This window comes from Rhinoraja longicauda, chromosome 5 (genome assembly GCF_053455715.1).
Source record: "Rhinoraja longicauda isolate Sanriku21f chromosome 5, sRhiLon1.1, whole genome shotgun sequence".
Lineage (NCBI taxonomy): Eukaryota > Metazoa > Chordata > Chondrichthyes > Rajiformes > Arhynchobatidae > Rhinoraja > Rhinoraja longicauda.
The window spans coordinates 57,550,958-57,572,635 of record NC_135957.1 but is presented as its reverse complement, the minus strand read 5'-3'; the positions used below and the strand labels follow the sequence as shown (position 1 = coordinate 57,572,635).

The window sequence follows — 21,678 nt, the reverse complement described above, 5'->3', positions numbered from 1 at the left end:
CAAAGCGTAACAAGCTACTATGACTGCTAATCATTTTTCTGGCCTTGGAACACTAATTTTACACAAGTGGAATTTTTTTTCCAAAGATAATTATTTCAATTCCATACCTGTTCAAACATTATTACAACATTCCTAAATTAATTATGAAAAGATTACTTTTATTTGAGAAATTCATGTTTATATTTCAATATTTATTTCACTCTCAATGAGATGTTTAAAGACATAATTCAGATCATTGTATTTTGGCTCAGTCCTTGGCTTTCACACCTACTGATTATCAGCATTTATGAGGTTTATAACATATCTTACCATAATTTTGTTTTGTATTTCTGATATTGCAAGCTCTGTGCCATTTAGATCATCATTAGCCATTTGAAGGGTTACGTTAACAGCATCAAAATGTTTGTTCAATTCATCATGTAATCTCTGCAGAAGAAAAAAGAACACAGAAATTATTTAAAGTTCTTACATTGGTGGGGGTCTTACACTTAAATAATAGAACAGTGCAGCCCAGAAATGGGCCCTTCAGCCCATAATGTTTGTGCCGAACATGATGCTAAGTTAAACTGATCTCATCTGCCTGTCCATTATCCATATCCCTCTATTACTTACACTTCCATGTGCCTATCTGAAAGACTCTTAATGACGCTATTTTAATCTTCCTCTACACCACCCCTGGCAATGTGGTCCATGCCCCCACCAATCTCTGTGTAAAAAAATGTGCTCCTCACATTTACGTAAAACTTTCCCCCTCTCACCTTGTAGATTTGGGTTGTGTTGAACATTTCCACCTTGGATTAAAGGTTCAGACTGTCTACCCTATCTACGCCTCTCATAATTTTATGTACTTCTATTGTCTCCCCTCAATCTCTGACGTTTCAGAGATATTCCAGACAGTTTTATAAATCTATCTGTTTGGATATCATTCAGAATTTCCTGAAAAAGCAGAAAATGGGCAGCACGGTGGCGCAGCGGTAGATTTATGCTGTACAGCGCTTGCAGTGCTGAAGATCCAGGTTCGATCCTGACTACGGATGCAGTCTGTATGGAGCTTGTACGTTCACCCCGTGACCGCGTGGGTTTTCTCCAAGATCTTCAGTTTCCTCCAGCACTCCAAAGACGTACAGGTTTATAGGTTAATTGACTTTGTGTAAGTGTAAATTGTCCCTCGTGTGTGCAGAATAGTGTTTATGTGCGGGGATTGCCGGTCGATTTGGACTCGGTGGGCTGAAGGGCTTGTTTCCGCGCTGTATCTCTAAACTAAACTAAACTAAAAAAAATGAATTTAACATTAATCTTAAACTGCCTTGTGGATAGAGATGACAAAAATGGTAGCAGTCTCAGAACTGGTGAAAATTAGGTGTCAGAAATCACAACCAAAACTTGATACCGGGTGCATTTGCCAAACAACCATTTGTCAAGTTTAGGACTATGCATGGAGAGACAATTGTTGCTCAGCATCGTAAGTAAATGAATTACCTAGCATTCCTTGACACGTGTTCCCAGAATGGAGATAAGACAAAGTACTAGCATTACATTGACTGAATTTTGCAAAAGTAAGATAATTTAGCAAAGATAAGTTTCAATCTGAGTTTTCTTCTTTAATCTTGAGAAATATCCTATGATATACATAGAAAATAGGTGCAGGAGGAGGCCATTTGCCCCTTTGAGCCAGCACCGTCATTCATTGTGATCATGGCTGATCATCCACAATCAGTAACCCGTGCCTGCCTTCTCCCCATATCCCTTGATTCTGCTAGCCCCTTGAGCTCTATCTATACATTCCACAGACTCCAGCATCTTTCCATTCCACAGATGGACAGTCTACAGACAATAGAGGAGAATACCATAGCCAGCTCGTCATTCATATAACACCCTGTCCAAATGTCCACTTGCACATTATTCAAACACAAAGGCATTCACTGGTTTGAATCCTAATATATTTAATAACATCTCAAGAATTGAACTTAGGAAGCGAGATAACAATTTACATTTCAGTAGCAGAGAGAGTGGAGAAGGGATTGGTGGAGCAAAGAGAATATCGCTGATAGAGTGATATATCTGACAAAGTGGGTATTAGAGTGGCAGTTAGGGTCGAGATGTGCTTATTCATTTATGTGATGAATTGCTGATTACAAGGCTCACATGGCCAGCAGGCCAGACTATATGAATAGAAAATACAAATCTGAGCCAAAATGACAACAGGTCATGAATGTCCATTTAATTTCTTCTAGATCAATTCTATACCTTCTATATCTTCTCTATCAATATAATATCAATACATATCTTCTGCATTGTCTCTATGGTTACTACATCCTACGCACATTGCCACACTGGTGGGTAAGGCAAAGCAGCGCCTTTACCACCTTAGACAACTGAGGAAATTCAGAGTGTCTCTGAGGATCCTTCAGTGCTTCTACTCTGGGGCTGTAGAGAGCATCCTGTCCGGCAACATTACTGTCTGGTTTGGGAACAGCTCTGCCCAGGACAGGATGGCCCTGTAGAGAGTAGTGCGTTCGGCAGAACGCACCATGGGAACTACACTCATCCCCTTGCAGGACCTATACATCAGGAGGTGCAGATCCAGAGCAAGCAAGATCATGAGGGACCCCTGCCACCCCAGTAACGGACTGTTCCAGATGCTACGATCAGGCAAACGTCTCCGCTGTCACGCTGTGAAAACGGAGAGAATGAGACGGAGTTTCTTCCCACAGGCCATCAGGACTGTCAACTTTTATAACTCCAGAGACTGAATTTTTGTCTACACTATAGTAACTTATTAACTTTATTTATATGCTGTAACTGTAATTCTTTTTTGTGCACAATCCGCAGGCATTGCCACTTTCATTTCACTGCACATCGTGTATGTGTATGTGACAAATAAACTTGACTTGACTTGACTTCTGTGGTGCAGCAACCAGAACTGTACACAATGCTCTAAGTGCAGTGTAACCAATGTTTTGTACAACTATCTTGCCCCAGTTACTAGCTCATGTAAAATGCTACTCTTAGCTTTCCATTGTTTCTCAACCATTACTTAATGAGTCATCTTCTTGTTAATCCAGATACATACAATCCTGCTCAAAAAAAAATTCTCCTCTGTTTCTTCTCTCAGCCAAATTCCATGGCCCAAAAGAAGAAAGAAAACATTTTGATCCTTCAGAACTGATAATTTTCATCAGCAAGAAAAAAAATCTGTTTGTTTCCAAATCAAAGACTCTGCCTTTGTGAACATCTTCAGTTATTTCATCATGCAGCAACAACAGTTTGCTTCCTGCTCATCAATAGCAAGTTTCTTCCATAATGATTTGTAGTGATCGTAGCTGTTGCCCAATGTGCTTATGTGGTTGACTTTGAGGTGCAGGTAAGATCTGCACACAATAGTCTGAGTGTGTCGATATCCTGCACCATCCATATCCATGTCAATCTGTTGGCTATCTACCTATCACTTGCCAGGCTTTGTCCAGCCCCAAACTCTTTTCCAGCATTCTCCCTTCTATTGTAAACAGCCCAATATAACCCAAAAAGACAATTATCCATTCCCTCCACAGATGCTGCCTGACCCATTGAATTACTCCAGCACTTTGTGTTTTGCTCAAACTAGTGGCTGATTGGATACTTGCATTGTAGATATTTTTAAAATTTTATTCCTAACACCGTATCCATCAATACTCGGGTGCATCAGTGACTGAGGTTCTTCAGTGCTAATTAGATCTGGGCCAGCATCTCAATATGGAAACCAGCAGATCAGAATTTCATTTTCCAACATGTAATAAATTAATTTATTTGGATTCCGTTTGTGAGATATTCAATGTTGGGACTAAAAGTTTGTAGTATTGTGTTCACCTTTTTTCTGTGGTATTCATTGATGTTTTGTTTATTCTTCTCCTCAGTTTGGCGAACAGTTTTGATTGCATCCTCAAGTGCTTCTTTCAGGTTTAAGAGACTGTTATCATAAGTAGTAATGTAGTCCATTATTCCAAGTACAGAATCAGTGCTCTCCATCATCATCCTTTCAAGTCCACGAACACGATCCAACACTAAAAACAGTTATAAAAAGTTAAACATCTATTTTGATTGATAAAATGGAGTGTCCAAACATGAACTGCATGTTTAACAGTGTGCCATAGTTAATCCATTTGGACAATGGTAATTGTATTTGAAATGTTTGAAAGTATTACTAATTGACATTCAATTTATCTTCGAACAGAAAGTCTTTATTTTATGATTCTCAATCGAAACTTTCCACCAAAGAGAAATGCTCATCATGACAGTGTAAAGTAATTCATGAGTCATAGAGTGATACAGTGTGGACTTCGGCCCAAGCACCCACACCGGCCAACATGTCCCAGCTACACTGGTCCCACCTGCCTGCGCTTGGTTCATATCCCTCCAAACCTGTCCTATTCATGTACCTGTCTAACTGTTTCTTAAACGTTGGAATAGTCCCAGCCTCAACAACCTCCCCTGGCAGCTTGTTCCATACACCCACCACCCTTTGTGTGAAAAAATTACCCCTCAGATTCCTATTAAATCTTTACCCCTTCACCTTGAACCCATGCCTCTGGTCCTAGATTCCCCTACTCTGGGCAAGAGACTCGGTGCATCTACCCGATCTATTCCTCTCATGATTCTGTACACCTCAAAAAGATCACCCCTCATCCTCCTGTGCTCCAAGGAATAGAGACCTAGCCTTCTCAACCTCTCCCTGTAGCTCACACCCTTTAGTCCTGGCAACATCCTCGTAAATCTTCTCTAAACCCTTTCAAACTTCATCTTTCTGGTGAGTTCGATATGAATTGATACTCTTAATCAATGACTGTGGAATGCTACATTCAGATCACTGAACACTACAGAATTAGAACTTGATTCTTGATGAAACCTGCAACATTTCAAAAACTGCTGACAAAATCTTGATTTTTTAATAAATTGAATAAAATTAATGAAACTAATTAATTAAAAAAATAATAATTAAAGAAAATAAATTGGTAACAGATTTCAACTTCTGTTGGAATGACAAAAAAAATCTTGCTTTTTGCATTCTATTGGATATGATCTTTTAATCCATTGAGTACAATGATCCATTGGACTTCAAGGGCATGCTTTCCGAGCCAGGACTATCCTTCTGCTTTTCATAGTTTCTGAATTATTATCAATCTTTAATAGAACACACTGGGTTTAACTTCCAGGCTGGTGAATGAAGTCAACCATTTAGGAACATTTTGTTCCAAGGATAGAAAGCAAGTCCTTTTATATTTTGTTCCTTTCTGATCTCAGCCAAGATTTGTCATTGGGAGATGTTATGTAACGACAGGGTAATTTGTATCAGAAACAAAATGAAAATGGCCTTGAATTTCTGTGACAGGCCAAAAGCATTAAAATGTTGCTTCCTGAGGCAGTTTAGTTTAGGGCCTTTGATTGATGTTCCACCACACAGGATGTGCAATGCTCAAGGTTGGATGGGAAATGTGACCTTGAGAAGCTTGTCTCAGCGATCTCCTACCATGAAGAGAACTTGTCTCCGATGTATGCAGTACAGAAGATTTGTCTTCAAGTGGCAAAGGGGAAAATATAGATATGGGCAACACTTGCCTCCCAAAGGTGATCATAGACCCCTAGAAGATATCAAGGAATAAAGGAGATATGTTCATTGATGGCTTGTGGACGAACCTCCAGTGCCAGACCCAATATTAGGACAAAAGTGTTTTAATTTAGAAATAAAAATGCAATCTATGGGTAAGGCCCTCTCTTATAGTTGAAAACTATGAGGTTTATGAGCCATTGTTCTTGTTAGAAAAATGTTAAAGTCATGTCACTCAGGGAAACCCAATAAGCTGTGTGTAGAAGAGCATCATTTGCATGGACAACTAACCCAGTTGGTGCCAAAATGGCACCTCTTGCATATGGACTCAGTGGGCTGGTCTGTACTTTCTGTACTGACCAGGGCATTTGTGCTTATGTGCGGGGATAGTCTTACTGAGCTGTATAAAAAAAATGTATTTCACTGTACCTGGTATAAGTGACAATAAAGAAACCATCGAACCATTGTTTACTGAAACATGTAGCATGCAACTGGGGTTTAGATAAATATCCATCACATCTATATACTAAAACTCGTTTGTTTGTTTGTTTGTTTGTTTGTTCCTGAACTACAGCCAAACTGGTACACGATAGCGCAACAATTTTTGGCCCATATTTCTCACTGTCATCCCTTTGGTGCGAATGGATGAAATTTCATTGAAATCGGTGTAATATTTTAAACGTTATTCACATTTTAAAGTTTAAATCTATCTCCTAGGGAGGGAGGGGGGAGGAGGGAGGATAAGGGGGGTTGAGGGGGATAGAGTGGGGGGGGGAGGGTAAGGGGGGGAGGGGAAGGGAAGGGAGGGGAAGGGAGGGAGGGGAAGGGGAGGAGGGGTGGAGGGAGGGGAGGAGGGAGAGGAGGAGGGAGGGGGAGAGGGGGAAGGGAGGGGAGTGGGGGGAGGGGGAGGGGGAGAGGGGGGGGGAAAGAGGGGAGGAGAGGGTGCTGCAACAATGCAGGAGAGGTTTGGGCCCAACGGGTCCACGGTGTAGTAATACATAAATATGTAACAGAATTTCTATCCCAAAGTAATTACATTGGATCCTTCTGATATGTAAGGAACTTTGGGATGTGGCTGGAAATAGATATTATGGATAATCAAACTTGTGTATGTATAAACCCACCCTTTGAATATTGGGATCCTTATCCATTTCATAGAGAATCACAAAACTTTGCATACATGTTTCTTTCTCAGTGTTAGACATATAATATTATAAATTGATAAAACATACTTTCTTGGGCTTCTATACTTTCCTCCTCAGCAAGTGGTTTATTGTCGGAAAAGTTCCGTTTTTTCATCTCTTGCAATAATCCTTCGACCTTAATAAAGATTATGACAATTTCCTCAGGTGCAATCTCTTCTTCCATTCCATATTTATTTAAGCCTTCTATAATATCTGCAAAGCAGAATGAAATTGCTTTATATAAATTATAATGTTCGGGTTACAAAGAAGATAACAGGTTAATTTCAATAGACAATAGACAATAGGTGCAGGAGTAGGCCATTCAGCCCTTCGTGCCAGCACCGCCATTCAATGCGATCATGGCTGATCATTCTCAATCAGTACCCCGTTCCTGCCTTCTCCCCATACCCCCTCACTCCGCTATCCTTAAGAGTTCTATCCAGCTCTCTCTTGAAAGCATCCAACGAACTGGCCTCCACTGCCTTCTGAGGCAGAGAATTCCACACCTTCACCACTCTCTGACTGAAAAAGTTCTTCCTCATCTCCGTTCTAAATGGCCTACCCCTTATTCTTAAACTGTGGCCCCTTGTTCTGGACTCCCCCAACATTGGGAACATGTTTCCTGCCTCTAATGTGTCCAATCCCCTAATTATCTTATATGTATCAATAAGATCCCCCCTCATCCTTTTAAATTCCAGTGTATACAAGCCTAATTGCTCCAGCCTTTCAACATACGACAGTCCCGCCATTCCGGGAATTAACCTAGTGAACCTACGCTGCACGCCCTCAATAGCAAGAATATCCTTCCTCAAATTTGGAGACCAAAACTGCACACAGTACTCCAGGTGCGGTCTCACCAGGGCCTGGTACAACTGTGGAAGGACCTCTTTGCTCCTATACTCAACTCCTCTTGTTATGAAGGCCAACATTCCATTGGCTTTCTTCACTGCCTGCTGTACCTGCATGCTTTCTTTCAGTGACTGATGCACTAGGACACCCAGATCTCGTTGAACATCCCCTCTTCCTAACTTGACACCATTCAGATAATAATCTGCCTTTCTATTCTTACTTCCAAAGTGAATAACCTCACACTTATCTACATTAAACTGCATCTGCCATGTATCCGCCCACTCAAACAACCTGTCCAAGTCACCCTGCAGCCTTATTGCATCTTCCTCACAATTCACACTACCCCCCAGCTTAGTATCATCTGCAAATTTGCTAATGGTACTTTTAATCCCTTCATCTAAGTCATTAATGTATATCGTAAATAGCTGGGGTCCCAGCACCAAACCTTGCGGTACCCCACTGGTCACTGCCTGCCATTCCGAAAGGGACCCATTTATCCCCACTCTTTGCTTTCTGTCTGTCAACCAATTTTCTATCCATGTCAGTACCCTACCCCCAATACCATGTGCTCTAATTTTGCCCACTAATCTCCTATGTGGGACCTTGTCGAAGGCTTTCTGAAAGTCGAGGTACACGACATCCACTGTCTCTCCCCTGTCAATTTTCCTAGTTACATCCTCAAAAAATTCCAGTAGATTTGTCAAGCATGATTTCCCCTTCGTAAATCCATGCTGACTCGGAATGATCCTGTTACTGCTATCCAAATGCTCAGCAATTTCGTCTTTTATAATTGACTCCAGCATCTTCCCCACCACTGATGTCAGACTAACTGGTCTATAATTACCCGTTTTCTCTCTCCCTCCTTTCTTAAAAAGTGGGATAACATTTGCTATCCTCCAATCCACAGGAACTGATCCTGAATCTATAGAACATTGAAAAATGTTCTCCAATGCTTCCACTATCTGTCATTGAAATAAAAAAAATACATTGCAAATGCTGAAAATCCAAAATAAAAACAGAAAACATTGGAAGCACTCAGCAGGTCAGGGAGGAACTGTGGAAAGAGAAGTTGAGTTACTGCTTCAGGTTAAATACTTTTATCTTCAAGCAGCAAGCACACAAAAATCGCAAATTCTCAAATACCCAAATACACGGTGGTGCAGCGGTAGAGTTGCTGCCTTACAGCGCCAGAGACCCGGTTTTGATCCTGACTTTATGGGTATGTAGGAAAATTACTGCAGATGCTGGTTCAAATTGAAGGTAGACATAAAATGCTGGAGTAACTCAGCGGGTCAGGCAGCATCTCAGGAGAGAAGGAATGGGTGATGTTTCGGGTCGAGACCCTTCTTCAGATTTTACGGGTGCTGCCTTTACGGAGTTTGTGCGTTCTCCCCCTCACCTGCGTGGGTATTTGTCCGGGAGCTCCAGTTTCCTCCCACACTACAAAGATTTACAGGTTTCTAGGTTAGTTGGCTTTGGTAAAATTGTAAATTGTTCCTAGTGTGTGTAGGATAGTGTTAGTGTGCGAGGATCGCTGATCGGCGCAGACTCGGTGGGGCCGAAGGACCTGTTTCTGTGCTGCATCTCTAAACCAAACTAAACTAAGATCACAATAGAAGTCCTTCTTATTGGACCTTCCAATTACTGGCTAGATTACTGTCTGATTCACCTCTTCCCCATTGTGGACATTGAACTTTGTTTGAGGATCTGATGCACTACAATGCTGAGAATTGTATTCTGCATTTTTCTTTCCTCTCCTTTGGTTTATCCCCTTTGTACTTGAGCTTGACTTGATTTTAAGTATGTATGGCAGATCTGCTCTGTTTGGATAGCACGCAAATCAAAGTTTTCACTGTACATTAGTATACGTGCCAATGATAAGCCTAAACTTTCTACATTGCAGAGTTTGGACCTATTATGGTTACCAGGAAAGGAAACATATACATAACTGTACAAATTGACCAGATGGAGCAGTTTAGTTAGCAGCAACAATTAAAGAAAAAAAATAAGACTCTCTGTAGAAACTAGTGCTTTGGTTCAGAGTGCATCTTTGAATTCTCCCCAATGCCTTCATAGTTTTCACATGACAATAAATAAAGTTTCCGTAAAGACAACTCAATTACCTTCCTGATTAACAACAGCCTTAATTTATGAAGAAAACAACAGATGCTTTGAATTCATATGATTTTACCTTGCGTCAACTTGGCAATATCTGCAATTTGTCCATTGATCAGAATGGCATGGTCACTAGTATTGGCTGTTTCCTTGTCAAACAGCTGTGCCTTGGTGAGGGCCAGGTGCTTCTAAAGTAACAAAAATTCTGGGTTAAAATTAGTAGATGACAGTAACTAAGATAGAATGGAATCTCTTCCAAGGAGACCTAGATTTTGTATTATTATAGTTCATACCTAAGATGGGCACTGGGAATTCTAAAATGTAAACCATTTCTCGTGTTTTATCGATTGAGAAATGTATTTGTCATAAAACGTTCTGAGAGTAAAAGCAGGTGCAACCCCTGTCTAAAATATAGAATGGAGCACTAAACAAGAGAAAACTGCTGCAGGTAATGGAATTTTGAAGTAAAAATGAAAAAAATGTTGGAAATATTCAACATGTTAAACTGCATCTTTGCAGATAAAAACAGTTTTAATATATTTGAATGCGGATCATTCATTAGTGCAAACTTGAAACGTTAACACTGTTTCTACCTCTTCTGTGTGACCTGATGAGTATTACTGGCATTTTCTCCTTATATATTAAACAATGCTGACTCAGTTAGGCTGATGTCAATTGAATGTAGATAGTTATCCAGGCACAAAGAATTGTTTGGTTTTTGGTCAGATTACAAGGACCTGCCATAATTAATTACGAGCGGCACTGATAATGTTGTTAGCGGGCACACAGAGAAGGGCTTTTCTATGATGCTCATCTTTGTACTAAAGGTGTACAATGGTTTCGATGGCACACTGAAACGACATCTTGAAATCTGGCAATATATAGTGCACTCTGCAGAGGTCACTTTACAGATTTCCAGGGAGATCAGTAGTTCTTGTTGATAAACTAAAGGGCCTGTCCCAGTTACGCGATTTTTAAGGCGACTGCCGGCGACTGTTAAAGTCGTAGCAGATCGTTGAAATTTTCTTTTACCCTACGACAATGACCACGACAATGCCGAGTCAGGTCGATACAAGTTACTTTTTTTGTGAAACTAGCACCTGGCTAAGAGATTACACTGCCTTTGGGAACATTGCAAAATTCCCACGCTTACCTGACCGTCAAACTGCCACCTCCAATCTACCTGTCAAGTGGCCTGACGGTAAATAAATTGGTTAGACAAAACTATCTTCTGGTATCTTCAAATGCCTTTTCTTAATTTAATATTATGTGCTTCTAAATGCATCTGTGACAACCTGGCAAACCTGGGGACAGCATGTGACAGCGCCCACGATAAGCTACGATACCTGGCGACAAGCCAGCTGTCGCCAAGAAATTTCTAGCAGGTAAATTTTTCCACAACGTGCCGAGATCCGCTACGATTCATTGAAGACTCCTCAAGATCATGCCCGCGACACCCTAGCGAACATTCTGCGACAGCCTAGTCGACGGCAGTCGCCTTAAAATTGCCTAACTGGGACAGGGTCTTAATTATTTCCATGTCCCAATTAGGCTGGTGATTCAAAATGGATTGAATGAATTTTCCTTTGCAAAAAAAAAGTGAAATTATCAAAAAGACTCATCTGGGTCAAATTAATAGTGTCCAGGCTTGGGCGCTACAGCTAATTACAATGGATGTTGGCAGAGTGTGGAGCATGCTGGATGTGGGAGAAGTCAGGAGAAGTGGCAAAGATAAGAGAGCATAGTGTGTGGAGGGAATACAATGATCCATCACCAATTTCAAATGACCGCCAACCACATCAAAGGATAGAGAAGAATAAAATGGTAGCAGCCACGGAACTGGTGTAAAAAAAGGTGTCAGGGATCACAACAAAAACTTGATACCTGATGCATTTGCCAAACAACCTTGCAAACTTCCAGCTTTTCATCACTAATCTCAACAATAATAAGCTTTTGAATGTTTATATTGAATATTTCCAAAGGGCCTGTTTCCACACTGTAAAACTCTATGACTTTATTTGTTTCAATCCAAAACAGTTATAATTATAGTCACTAATTTATATTTTAACTGAATAGAATTTGTCCAAAAAACAATTGATGAATGCAGAATTGTTTTCAATCACTTGAGATCTTAGACCTAGCTGTAACAAGACAGGATCATAGAATGAGGTCCCAAACAACATGGAACCTCTCATTATCCCAATTAGTTACAAACAGAATTTGCTTCAACTGGTGGCTGTAAATCAGTAGCCTTCATTAAAGGTGGCTATCAAGTTACAAGTGCTCAAGCATGTTTGAGATTTCTGTTGTAGCACTGTTGTGTACTAAAAGGTAACTTTATTTAAAGAGTATTTTTTAATTAAAGAAACCCAATGCATTTATAGCTAGAAAATTGCACCATTTCATATCATAACATTATGTTCATAGACAGTGTTCTTTGTCAGACTGCTGTTAGCTGTTCTTGCCTCTGTAGCTGGAAATGAGATAAGAAGATAGACACAAAATGCAGGAGTAACTCAATAGGACAGGTAGCATCTCCAGAGAGGAATGGATGATGTTTTGGGTCGAGACTCTTCTTCAGACTGAGAGTCAGGGGAGATGAACACTATAGATAGGGAAGGGTAAGGTGCGAAAATGACAGATCAAAGCAGATGTTGATCAAGTAAATGTAGAATGGTTCCTTGTAGGTTGAGGGAAGCTAACAACGAGGCTGCTTTGCAGAATTGGGTTGTCAAAATAAATCATAGATCTTGACACTGAATTATTCGAGTCCCATTAATTGCTTTGGTAAAAACTTCACTTTTTACTTTTGCTATAACATTACAAATTGTTCTTTGCAGCACTCTCCTAATAAACACGTTCATTTGGTCCTGGTTTTGTGACAGCTCATTGCCTGATGTGACAGCAAAGTCCTCGAACTCACTGCCCAGTAATTCAGTCTTGTGAAACTGCAATGTTCTTTTCTGTCAAGCTACATAGGATACATTTCCTGGCTTAGGCTAATTAAATCTTATTTGTTTGTTCCATTTTAGATGATACGGTTCCTCCAGAAAATCACCCAATGGACTGATATGGAAAATTGGTAAGAAAGTGATAAATGCAAGAGGAGTGAATCAGCAATAATTAGTGGTAGTTCTACTCTGGTAAGAAGCAAAGTCACTTTCACCTCTGCTCCAGATCTTTAATTTTTAATAAGATTATAAATATCAGAAGAATATAAGACATGATTATTTTGCAAAACTATGAATTACAAGATGTGTGTGCATAAGTCTTGATAGCTTAGTATTTTAATCAACCATGAACCATTTGGAATTTATTGCAAATGTTAGAAACTACTTACATAGTTGAAGGCATATGTAATTTTAATAAGTTTTGATAAAATCAAAACAACTTACCTTTTCAGCCAAAGCATTAAGGTCAGTAATCAGGGAATCGACTGCTGTTTCAATATCATCAATCCAAAATTTCTGTGATGCTGATTTATTTCTCATCTCTATGATCTGGTTCTACATTGTAAGAAATAATAAATGATAAATGGTACTACGATTTAAACATTGTACTTTTAAATTTAATTGAAAATAATTTCATTAAGTTCATTCTTCAGATGAAGGGAAGTCATATTGGCACAGCTGGGAGAGTTGCCACCTCACAGCACCAATGACCTGTCCTCCTATCCTGACCTCCAATGCTGTCTTTGTGGAGTTCGCACATCCTTTCTGCAATGGCACAAGTTGCCCCCTTCCTACATCACAAAGACAACCAGCTTGGTACATTAATTGGCCACTGTAAATTGCCCCTTGTGTGCAAATGAGGGGTAGAATCTGAGGGGATGTCATCGTAATATTGGGGGAACAGTTTGCAGGCAAAAGTACTGGTAGAATGTGTTTGCTCTGAGGATTGTCAGAGACTTAAAGGGCTGAAGTGGCCTCTTCTCTCCTGGTAAATGTGGAAATATGGTAGTAACCAACATGACTGCAAAACGACCTCAATAATATCAGATTTAAAAAAATAACCCATATCTAAGTTAAAATGCAGCACAACAGGTTACATTTAGTATGCATTCAGGGTTTAACGAAGGCTTGTTTCCTTTCTGGCATTTGACTGGCACAAAATTATCTTCAAATTGAGAGGACAATGAAAAACAAATCAGTCAAGTTCCCTTTGGTTGCACTCACAGAAGACTGCTGGAAAATCTGCAAAGAATACTGAGGCCATTACAACAGTTATAAAATCTTGATTGGTTTTGAAGGATGTGAGTCGTCTGTCCCAAAGGAGAACAGCCATGTGGTTTTGGGAATTCTGGTTATGTTGGGCAGGAATTACAAATGCTCTTCAGGGGACTGGCGTAAAGGAGACAGCGGCAATCATATATCATTATAGCAACCAGACACTGGAGATTCCGTAACATGGGCAAATGGGCATTTGTAGTACGCGCATGCCTCTTCATGGAAACATATGACTTAAGTTCTTCCATGTAGGAAGAAACTACAGATGCTGGTTTACATTGACGATAGGCACAAAATGCTGGAGTAACTCAATGGGACAGGCAACATCTCTGGATGGAAGGAATGGGCGATGTTTCAGGTCGAGACCCTTCTTCAGACTCTTCCTATGTTCTTCCTATGTGATTTGAAGTCTGTTAGTCATGTTTAGTCTCATGAGCTAAACTGGAGGATATCATCAGCTGAAATACAGAGTTGCCTGTTACTCGGGGGCAAGGAGTGCACCAGGACTGGACAAGCATAGACCCTGATTGAGAAATTGCACCATGACCTTCTGATGGTTTAGTTTTAGTTCAGTTTAGAGATACAGCGCGGAAACAGGCCCTTCCGTCCACTGAGTCCTCACCGACCAACAATACCTGCACATTAACACTATCCTACAACCACTAGGGACAATTTGCACATACACTAAGCCAATTAACCTACAAACCTGTATGTCTTTGGAGTGTGGGAGGAAATCGAAGATCTCGAAAACCCACGCAGGTGACGGGGAGAACATACAAACTCCTTACAGACAGCACCCGTAGTCAGCATCACCTCTGGCGCTGTAAGGCAGCAACTCTACCACTGTACCCTTTTTTTTTTAGCGTAAACAGTGTTAAACAGCATTGAGAGTCATCCTCATGCTGTTTATTTGATTTGCACTGATGGTGCCAAAGTATAAGGCTTCAGGTTCTTAGGAATAAATATCACCAGCAGTTTGTCCTTGAGCAGCTACATCGAAGCAATGGTTAAGAAAGCACACCGACACCTCTACTTCCTTAAAAGGCTTAGGAAGTTCGACATGTCCCCAACAACCCTCACCAACTTCTACAGATGCATCATAGAAAGCATTTTTGCAGGATACATCACAACATGGTTTGAGAATGGTTCCATCCAAGCCTGCAAGAAATTGCACAGTGTGGAAACCATTATACAAACCAACCTCCCTTCCGTGGACTCCATCTACACTTGACACTGCCTTGGCAAGGCAACCAGCATAATCAAGGACCAATCTCAACTGGTCACTCCCTCTTCTCCCCTCTCCCATCAGACAAGAGGTACAGAAGTTTGAAAAAGCACACCTCCAGATTCAGGGACAGTTTCTTCCCAGCTGTCATTAGGCAACTGAACTGTCCTCTCACCAGCTAGAGTGCAGTCCTGACCACATCTACCATGTTCGAGACCTTTGACCTATCTTTAATCGAACTTTAACAGTCACTAAATAATACACCCTTCGTCCTCTATCTGTACATTGTGGATGCCTTGATTGTAATCATGTAGTCTTCTTGTTGACTGGATAGTAGGCAACAACAAAAAGTTTTTCACTGTGACAATAATAAACCCTGCTAAATGAAGTAACGTTGAAAGAATTCTATAAAATGGGTGTGCATTGGTGATTTATGAGCTCAGGGAAGGTCTGTCGGCATTAATAAGTGCCAAAATATTTCTTATTTTTTTAAAGTATCCAAACTATAATGTGCACCCTGCATTTTTTCCAATTTTTTCTTCTTTTTAACCATTTCCTCCTTTGTATCTCAGTATTAATTTCACAGATAGAATTTGATTAACATTGCCCTTTATGGTCAATCGCATTGATCACAAACCAGTAGAGATCCTACTGCAGTTGTACAGGACCTTGGTGAGACTGCACCTGGAGTATTGTGTGCAGTTTTGGTCTCTTAATTTGAGGAAGGACATTATTGCTATTGAGGGAGTGCAGCGTAGGTTCACCAGGTTAATTCCCGGGATGGCGGGACTGACATATGATGAAAGAATGGATTGACTGAGCTTATATTCACTGGAATTTAGAAGGATGAGAAGGGATTTTATAGAAACATATAAAATTATGAAGGGATTGGACAGGCTAGAGCCAGGAAAAATGTTACCGATGTTGGTGGAGTCCAGAACCAGGGGTCATAGTTTAAGAAAAAGGGGTAGGCCATTTAGGACTGAGAGGAGGAAAGACTTTTACAGCCAGAGAGTTATGAATCTGTGGAATTCTCTGCCACAGAAGGCAGTGGAGGCCAATTCACTGGATTTATTCAAGATGGAGTTAGATATAGCTCTTAGGGCTAACAGAATCAAGGGATATGGGGAAAAAGCAGGAACATGGTACTGATTCTGGATGATCAGCCATGATCATATTGAACGGCGGTGCTGGCTCAAAGGACCAAATGGCCTACTCCTGCACCTATTTTCTATGTTTCTATGTTTCTATTATACCACAATCCATTGATATAACAGCAATATCAAATACAAACAAATATACGCTAAAATTTAAATTTGACTAATCTGTTTGTGAGTGCTATTTGACTCTTATTGTTAACACTTACATTGAAGTCGATTGCTGTGAAATTGAACTTGTTCAATCGGCTGTTAAAGGCATCACCAGTAATAACATTCAAAACTGTGGACTTTGCTTCTTCCAGTGACGATCCTGCTCTATTCATATCTTCAATTAAATCCCAGATACATTTATCACATCCTGTTGAAATTAGAGGACAGTACTTGGTTTGAGGGAACAGTATGTAATGTTATCAGGAACAATACATCTCTTCCTGTTTATTTTGAACAGTGCTGATCTACTATCTACCTCTCTGGTGACACTCGGACTATCCTTGATTGGCTTTGCAGGCTTTTCCTTGCACTAAACGTTATTCCCTTATTATGTATCTATACACTGTAAATGGATTGATTGTAATCATGTATTGTCTTTCTGCTAACTGGTTAGCACACTACAAAAGCTTTTCACTATACCTCGGTACACGTGACAATAAACTAAACTGAACTAAACTGAAACTGAGTACCAAGGGGATTGTAAATCCTTTAATCAAAGCTACATTTGTATCCACCCCAACACATCCTCCTCCTGAATGTGGTTCTCGTCCTGCAAAAAAATGCAACCTGTTGCATATACAATATTCAGGAATGTTTATAATGTCATCATATAGTTAAGAATTTAACTATGCCTTTTTACTCCTTTTGAGTTAGTTGGATCATCTATATTGAAATAGTGATGGGCAATGGGTTTGCCATCATTTAGTGAGAAAAATAAAAACAAGATTTCCAAAGTTCAGTATCATTATGCATATCCTACGATCATATGAGAACATTATTACGCTGGGCACAATTTAATTTAATGCCCTGACAATACTTACTGAATTGGAGTCTATTAGAATAATGGACAATGAACTGGAGAAAACCACAAACAAAGAATTGAAATTCAGAAAAAGGAACGTTATAAAACCTAGAAAATTGTCTAAATTTTCATCCTGCAGGTACTTTTGATAATTAATATTTACTGATTAAAAACAGTTAAAATGCTATTGCTTTGACTTGTGCTGAGAAAATAAAAGTTTAAGGCTTGCTATCAAAAAGTCCTTATGAATAGTATATTAATGAAATAATTGTTTAGCTTTGTCAAATATATACTGTATCTTATTCTGTCATTGCTGATTATGTACTTTGTTTTAATATTCTTTCTGATATTATCTATAGAATACCACTAAAATAGTCGCTTTGTTCAGTCTCTCAAGTCTAACAATTTAATAAGACAGACATCGAAACCTACAGTGAGGAACTTCACATGCAAAGACCAAACATCAGGAAACTTGCACAGAGGAAGGAGGAAGAAGAGAGGAGATATAAGGATGATTTTATTTATGCGGATAAGGCAGGAAAATTATGTTAATGGAGAAGATCAGCCGTGGACTTGTTGAATGGCAGAGTAGGTTCCAAGTTCCAAGTAGACCAAGAATTTTACAGCCTCCTTTTTCTTGTATTCGCTGGACCCATTATATAGGATTCCCTGGAGGAATATCTAAATTATTTTTCAGGAGATTCTCAGTTGCTTTTCCTTAGATCCTCCAGTTATGAGTGGGATACCACTAAAACAGAACCAGTATCCAGAACGTCATTATGTAACCTGGCACAAACACTGTGGGTTGAAGGGCTCGTTCCTGTGCTGTACTGTTCTATGTTCTATATCTGGCCATGCATTTAACGCAAGTGCTGGTATAGGACATGTGGAAATCCTGCCTCAACAGTGAAATAGATAGCCTCATGGCTGTAACCCAAGTTACACTGGATATTTCTTGTGATGCAGGATGTAGTTTTGGACTATTATTATGCTGATAATGTATTATATAAAAATAATAAACTTAATGTTACTTTCTAGGCCATCTGTATGCCCCATGTTCCCTGTAGGTACCATTTAGTGTAATGACAAAGATATTTTATTTTTCTTCTCCAGTTCCAAAAAAATGTTTAAATCTAAAGTCTAAAGTCTAAAGTAAATCACTTCATTTAAGCTTGATGCTTATAAACTTGAGCTACTCATTTATTATCAGATGTAGAGTTTCTATTTAGTTGGATTCACACATTAGATATATCTGATGTACACAAATATTGTTGGTTTGGACACCAGCCGACAAGTATGCACAATGCTCTTTGAGGGTCTCTTAATGTGGAATTTGGCATGTTCCATAAAGTATTACTACACTGCTTCAGCTGGAAGGGAATTTCTGCACATTCCTTTTTAATATAAGATTCTGATCCAATACTGGACCTCCCAACATGTCTCTAGTTGAACTATTGGCCTTAATTGCTGTTTTCCCCAGTTAACAAGCACTCTCTTACCTATAAGCACACCACGCCTTTCTTGACATGCTTGGGAGCATCTCCCAGGTGATGGAGCTTAGAACTCCGCCCCACAATACTGACGCTCTTTCAATGCATTTTCATCTTGGAGCAGGAGTTAAATATTTTATTAAACTGACCTCACATTGTGGGGTAAGTTCAGTTCATTAGTGGGCCTCGCACATGGAGTGCCTCTAGAGCAGCAACCCCAGGTCTCCACAGCTGTAATAACATTACCAATCCTGTATTGCTTAAACATATTTAAACTTCATCCAGAGTGACTTTAACTTTCTTCTTCTGAAGTGCGTAACAGTCTATGATGAATTAAAAAAACATGCTCCCATTTAGTATTGATGCCTTGAGCTCCACTTTACCTAATTCTGGAATTTCATCACCCCGATAACTGGATCATCTGTTGCTTTACATTTGAAGAGCTTACAATGGAAGAGCTTACAGTAACAATTTTGCCATGTAAAATGAAGAGAACCCTCCCCCCCTTAGCTTCCTTTTTTGGCAAAGCCAATGCTTAGTTAATTGCCTCCTCAAAATGAACAATCTGGTTGTTAGTGAGGAGTTTCTAGGCTTTTAATGGATTGTGTATGTGGACCCAAATATGAAAAGTGTATTCAATCCAGAGATATGGAGGGGTAATATGTTTAGGAATGACCATCAAGGTGGGGAATTCAAGGCATTTGGTGGGATACAAGGAAATGTGGGAAAACAGGGAGAACTTGCATTGGATTTCAACTCCCAAACATAGGGTTACAGGTAGAAAAACTGGATGCAGACAGTTTGGGCAATGCTTGCAATTAATGGGCAAGGCATACAACATAAGTAGAGAGGCCTTGTAGAAAACATTAATTAGGTCATATGAGGGAACTGTGTAAAGGTCTGGTCACCATATTACAAAAAAGGATGTGTTAGCTTTAGAAAGGGTGCATTGGAGAAATATGAAGGTTGCAAGAACTGGTGAATTTGAATTACGAGAGACTAACTAGGCTACAATTGTCTTTACTACAAAGGAAACTGAGAGGAAATACAGTTGATGTGTATAAAACTAATCCTATCCCAGTTAGGACAAACAGAAAAAAACCCACATTTCCCTTGCAAGAATGAGAAACATAGATTTAAATTGAAGGACGGATTAAAGGGAAAATTGAGTGAATACATTTTTATCCAAAGTAAAGTGGGGATCTGAAACTGATTACCTGAATAGGTGGTGGAGACTGAAACACTGATTCAAAAGTCAGCACTTGAAGGGTAATTTCTTTTAAGGCTACTGATTGATAGTTAGGACGTGGAAATAACCTAAACTGGTCTATTTTGGCAGGAGCACAAGGGAATGAATGAGTCATGTAGTTTTTCCTCTTGTAAATTTCTTTGGTATCATATTGCTACAATACCTTTTTATTGAATTCAAAATCTAAGTATCATAGTTAAAGGAAACAGAAGGAAGGGTGTTATCTCCAAGATAAGACTAAGACTAAGAAAGCAAAATTATTTTACTGCTGTTTTTGCTCCTTGAACTAGAGCATACAAATCTTATAAACTTCAGATGTTCCAAAATTAACTTCAAAATGTTCACAATTGTTTCATTTAATGTAAATCTTTTCATAAATGTTTTTTTTATGCATGCCTAAAGATAGAACACCTGTCCTTAAAACACTATTTTGCAAGATCTGGTCATTAATAGTTTGCAGCACTTTGAGAATCTTGTCAACTTTTCTACACAGTAATTCTAGCACTGATATCTGTAATTATTTGAGACTGTAGACCTTGTGATCATGTACTTGTTACGTTAGAAAGATAAAATATTTGAGACACCCACACTGAACTTATTATATGTTTCTGGCTTAGTTTAGTTTGGATACAGTGTGGAAACAAGCCCTTGAACCCACTGAGTCCACGCCGACCAGCGATCCCCCCCCCCCCCCCCATATAATAACATTGTCCTACACACTGGGGACAAATTATATATTTTTCCAAAGCCAAATAACCTACAAAGCCATTCTATGTCTTTGGAATGTGGGAGGAAATTGCAGTTCCCAGAGAAAACTCACGTGGTCATGGGGAGAACGCATAAACTCCGTACAGACAGCACCCGTAGTCAAGATCAAACCCGGGTCTCTGTAAGGCAGCAACTCTACTGCTGCGCCAATGTGCTGCCCCGGTTTAGTTCTCATCTAAAACTTCTAGTTTTAGTGTAAAGAATGGCCAGAGCCAGGAAAGAGGTATGAAATTTAACTATACATAAATATTAGGATAGATGCACAACTTATCTAAGCACACTCCCAAATATCATAATTGGTGGATCAGTTCTGAAGGTACTGTTGATATAATTCCCTATGAAAGCACCACAGAGTTGTATTTCAGATTGTTACTGGTTGTAGCAGATTTCAAGATTCACCTTGTCTTTATTTGATCAACTTGCAGGAAAGCAATGAGTTCATCCATATTATCATGGTAAGGTACTTACTGACATCTGAGCAATTAGTTGGCGACTCGGTGGGTGCTAACAGGCACTTCCCTGTCTCACTGTCACAGTGTCCTTCGCAGTCACATCCTATAGACAAGAAAAGATATATGAATATCTGAAGCAAAAAGCTGTTTGATGTTACACTTTTTAAATGCATTATTTGATTTGTACTCAGAATTCCATGTAATTCTAATGCAATAAGAAATATTACGTAGAGAAACAATTAGCTGCAGATGCTGGTTTATAGAAAAGTGTCAGAGTAAATCAGCGGGTCAGGCAGCATCTCTGGAGAATATGGATAGGTGGCGTTTCGGGTCGGGACCCTTCTTAAGTCTGGAGAAGGGTCCCGAT

General features: G+C 39.6%; 2 protein-coding genes across 5 annotated transcripts in view; one reads left to right on the top strand and one right to left on the bottom strand.

Moving 5' to 3' along the window:
• LOC144593671 (protein FAM229B-like) overlaps positions 1-12,856 on the top strand; it is a 79,099-nt gene extending 66,243 nt beyond the window's left edge. For all 3 annotated transcript variants that reach the window (XR_013547280.1, XR_013547278.1, XR_013547279.1), the window contains exon 4: positions 12,762-12,856. The gene's annotated coding sequence lies outside the window, so the exon portion shown is untranslated. The remainder of the gene's footprint in view (positions 1-12,761) is intronic.
• lama4 (laminin, alpha 4) overlaps positions 1-21,678 on the bottom strand; it is a 109,425-nt gene that overhangs the window by 48,316 nt on the left and 39,431 nt on the right. For both annotated transcript variants that reach the window (XM_078399608.1, XM_078399609.1), the window contains exons 8-14: positions 21,328-21,414; positions 16,547-16,698; positions 13,125-13,235; positions 9,806-9,917; positions 6,814-6,978; positions 3,847-4,040; positions 310-426 (exon numbers count right to left, since the gene is read on the bottom strand). In XM_078399608.1, coding sequence (XP_078255734.1) covers positions 310-426; positions 3,847-4,040; positions 6,814-6,978; positions 9,806-9,917; positions 13,125-13,235; positions 16,547-16,698; positions 21,328-21,414 — 938 coding nt within the window. The remainder of the gene's footprint in view (positions 1-309; positions 427-3,846; positions 4,041-6,813; positions 6,979-9,805; positions 9,918-13,124; positions 13,236-16,546; positions 16,699-21,327; positions 21,415-21,678) is intronic.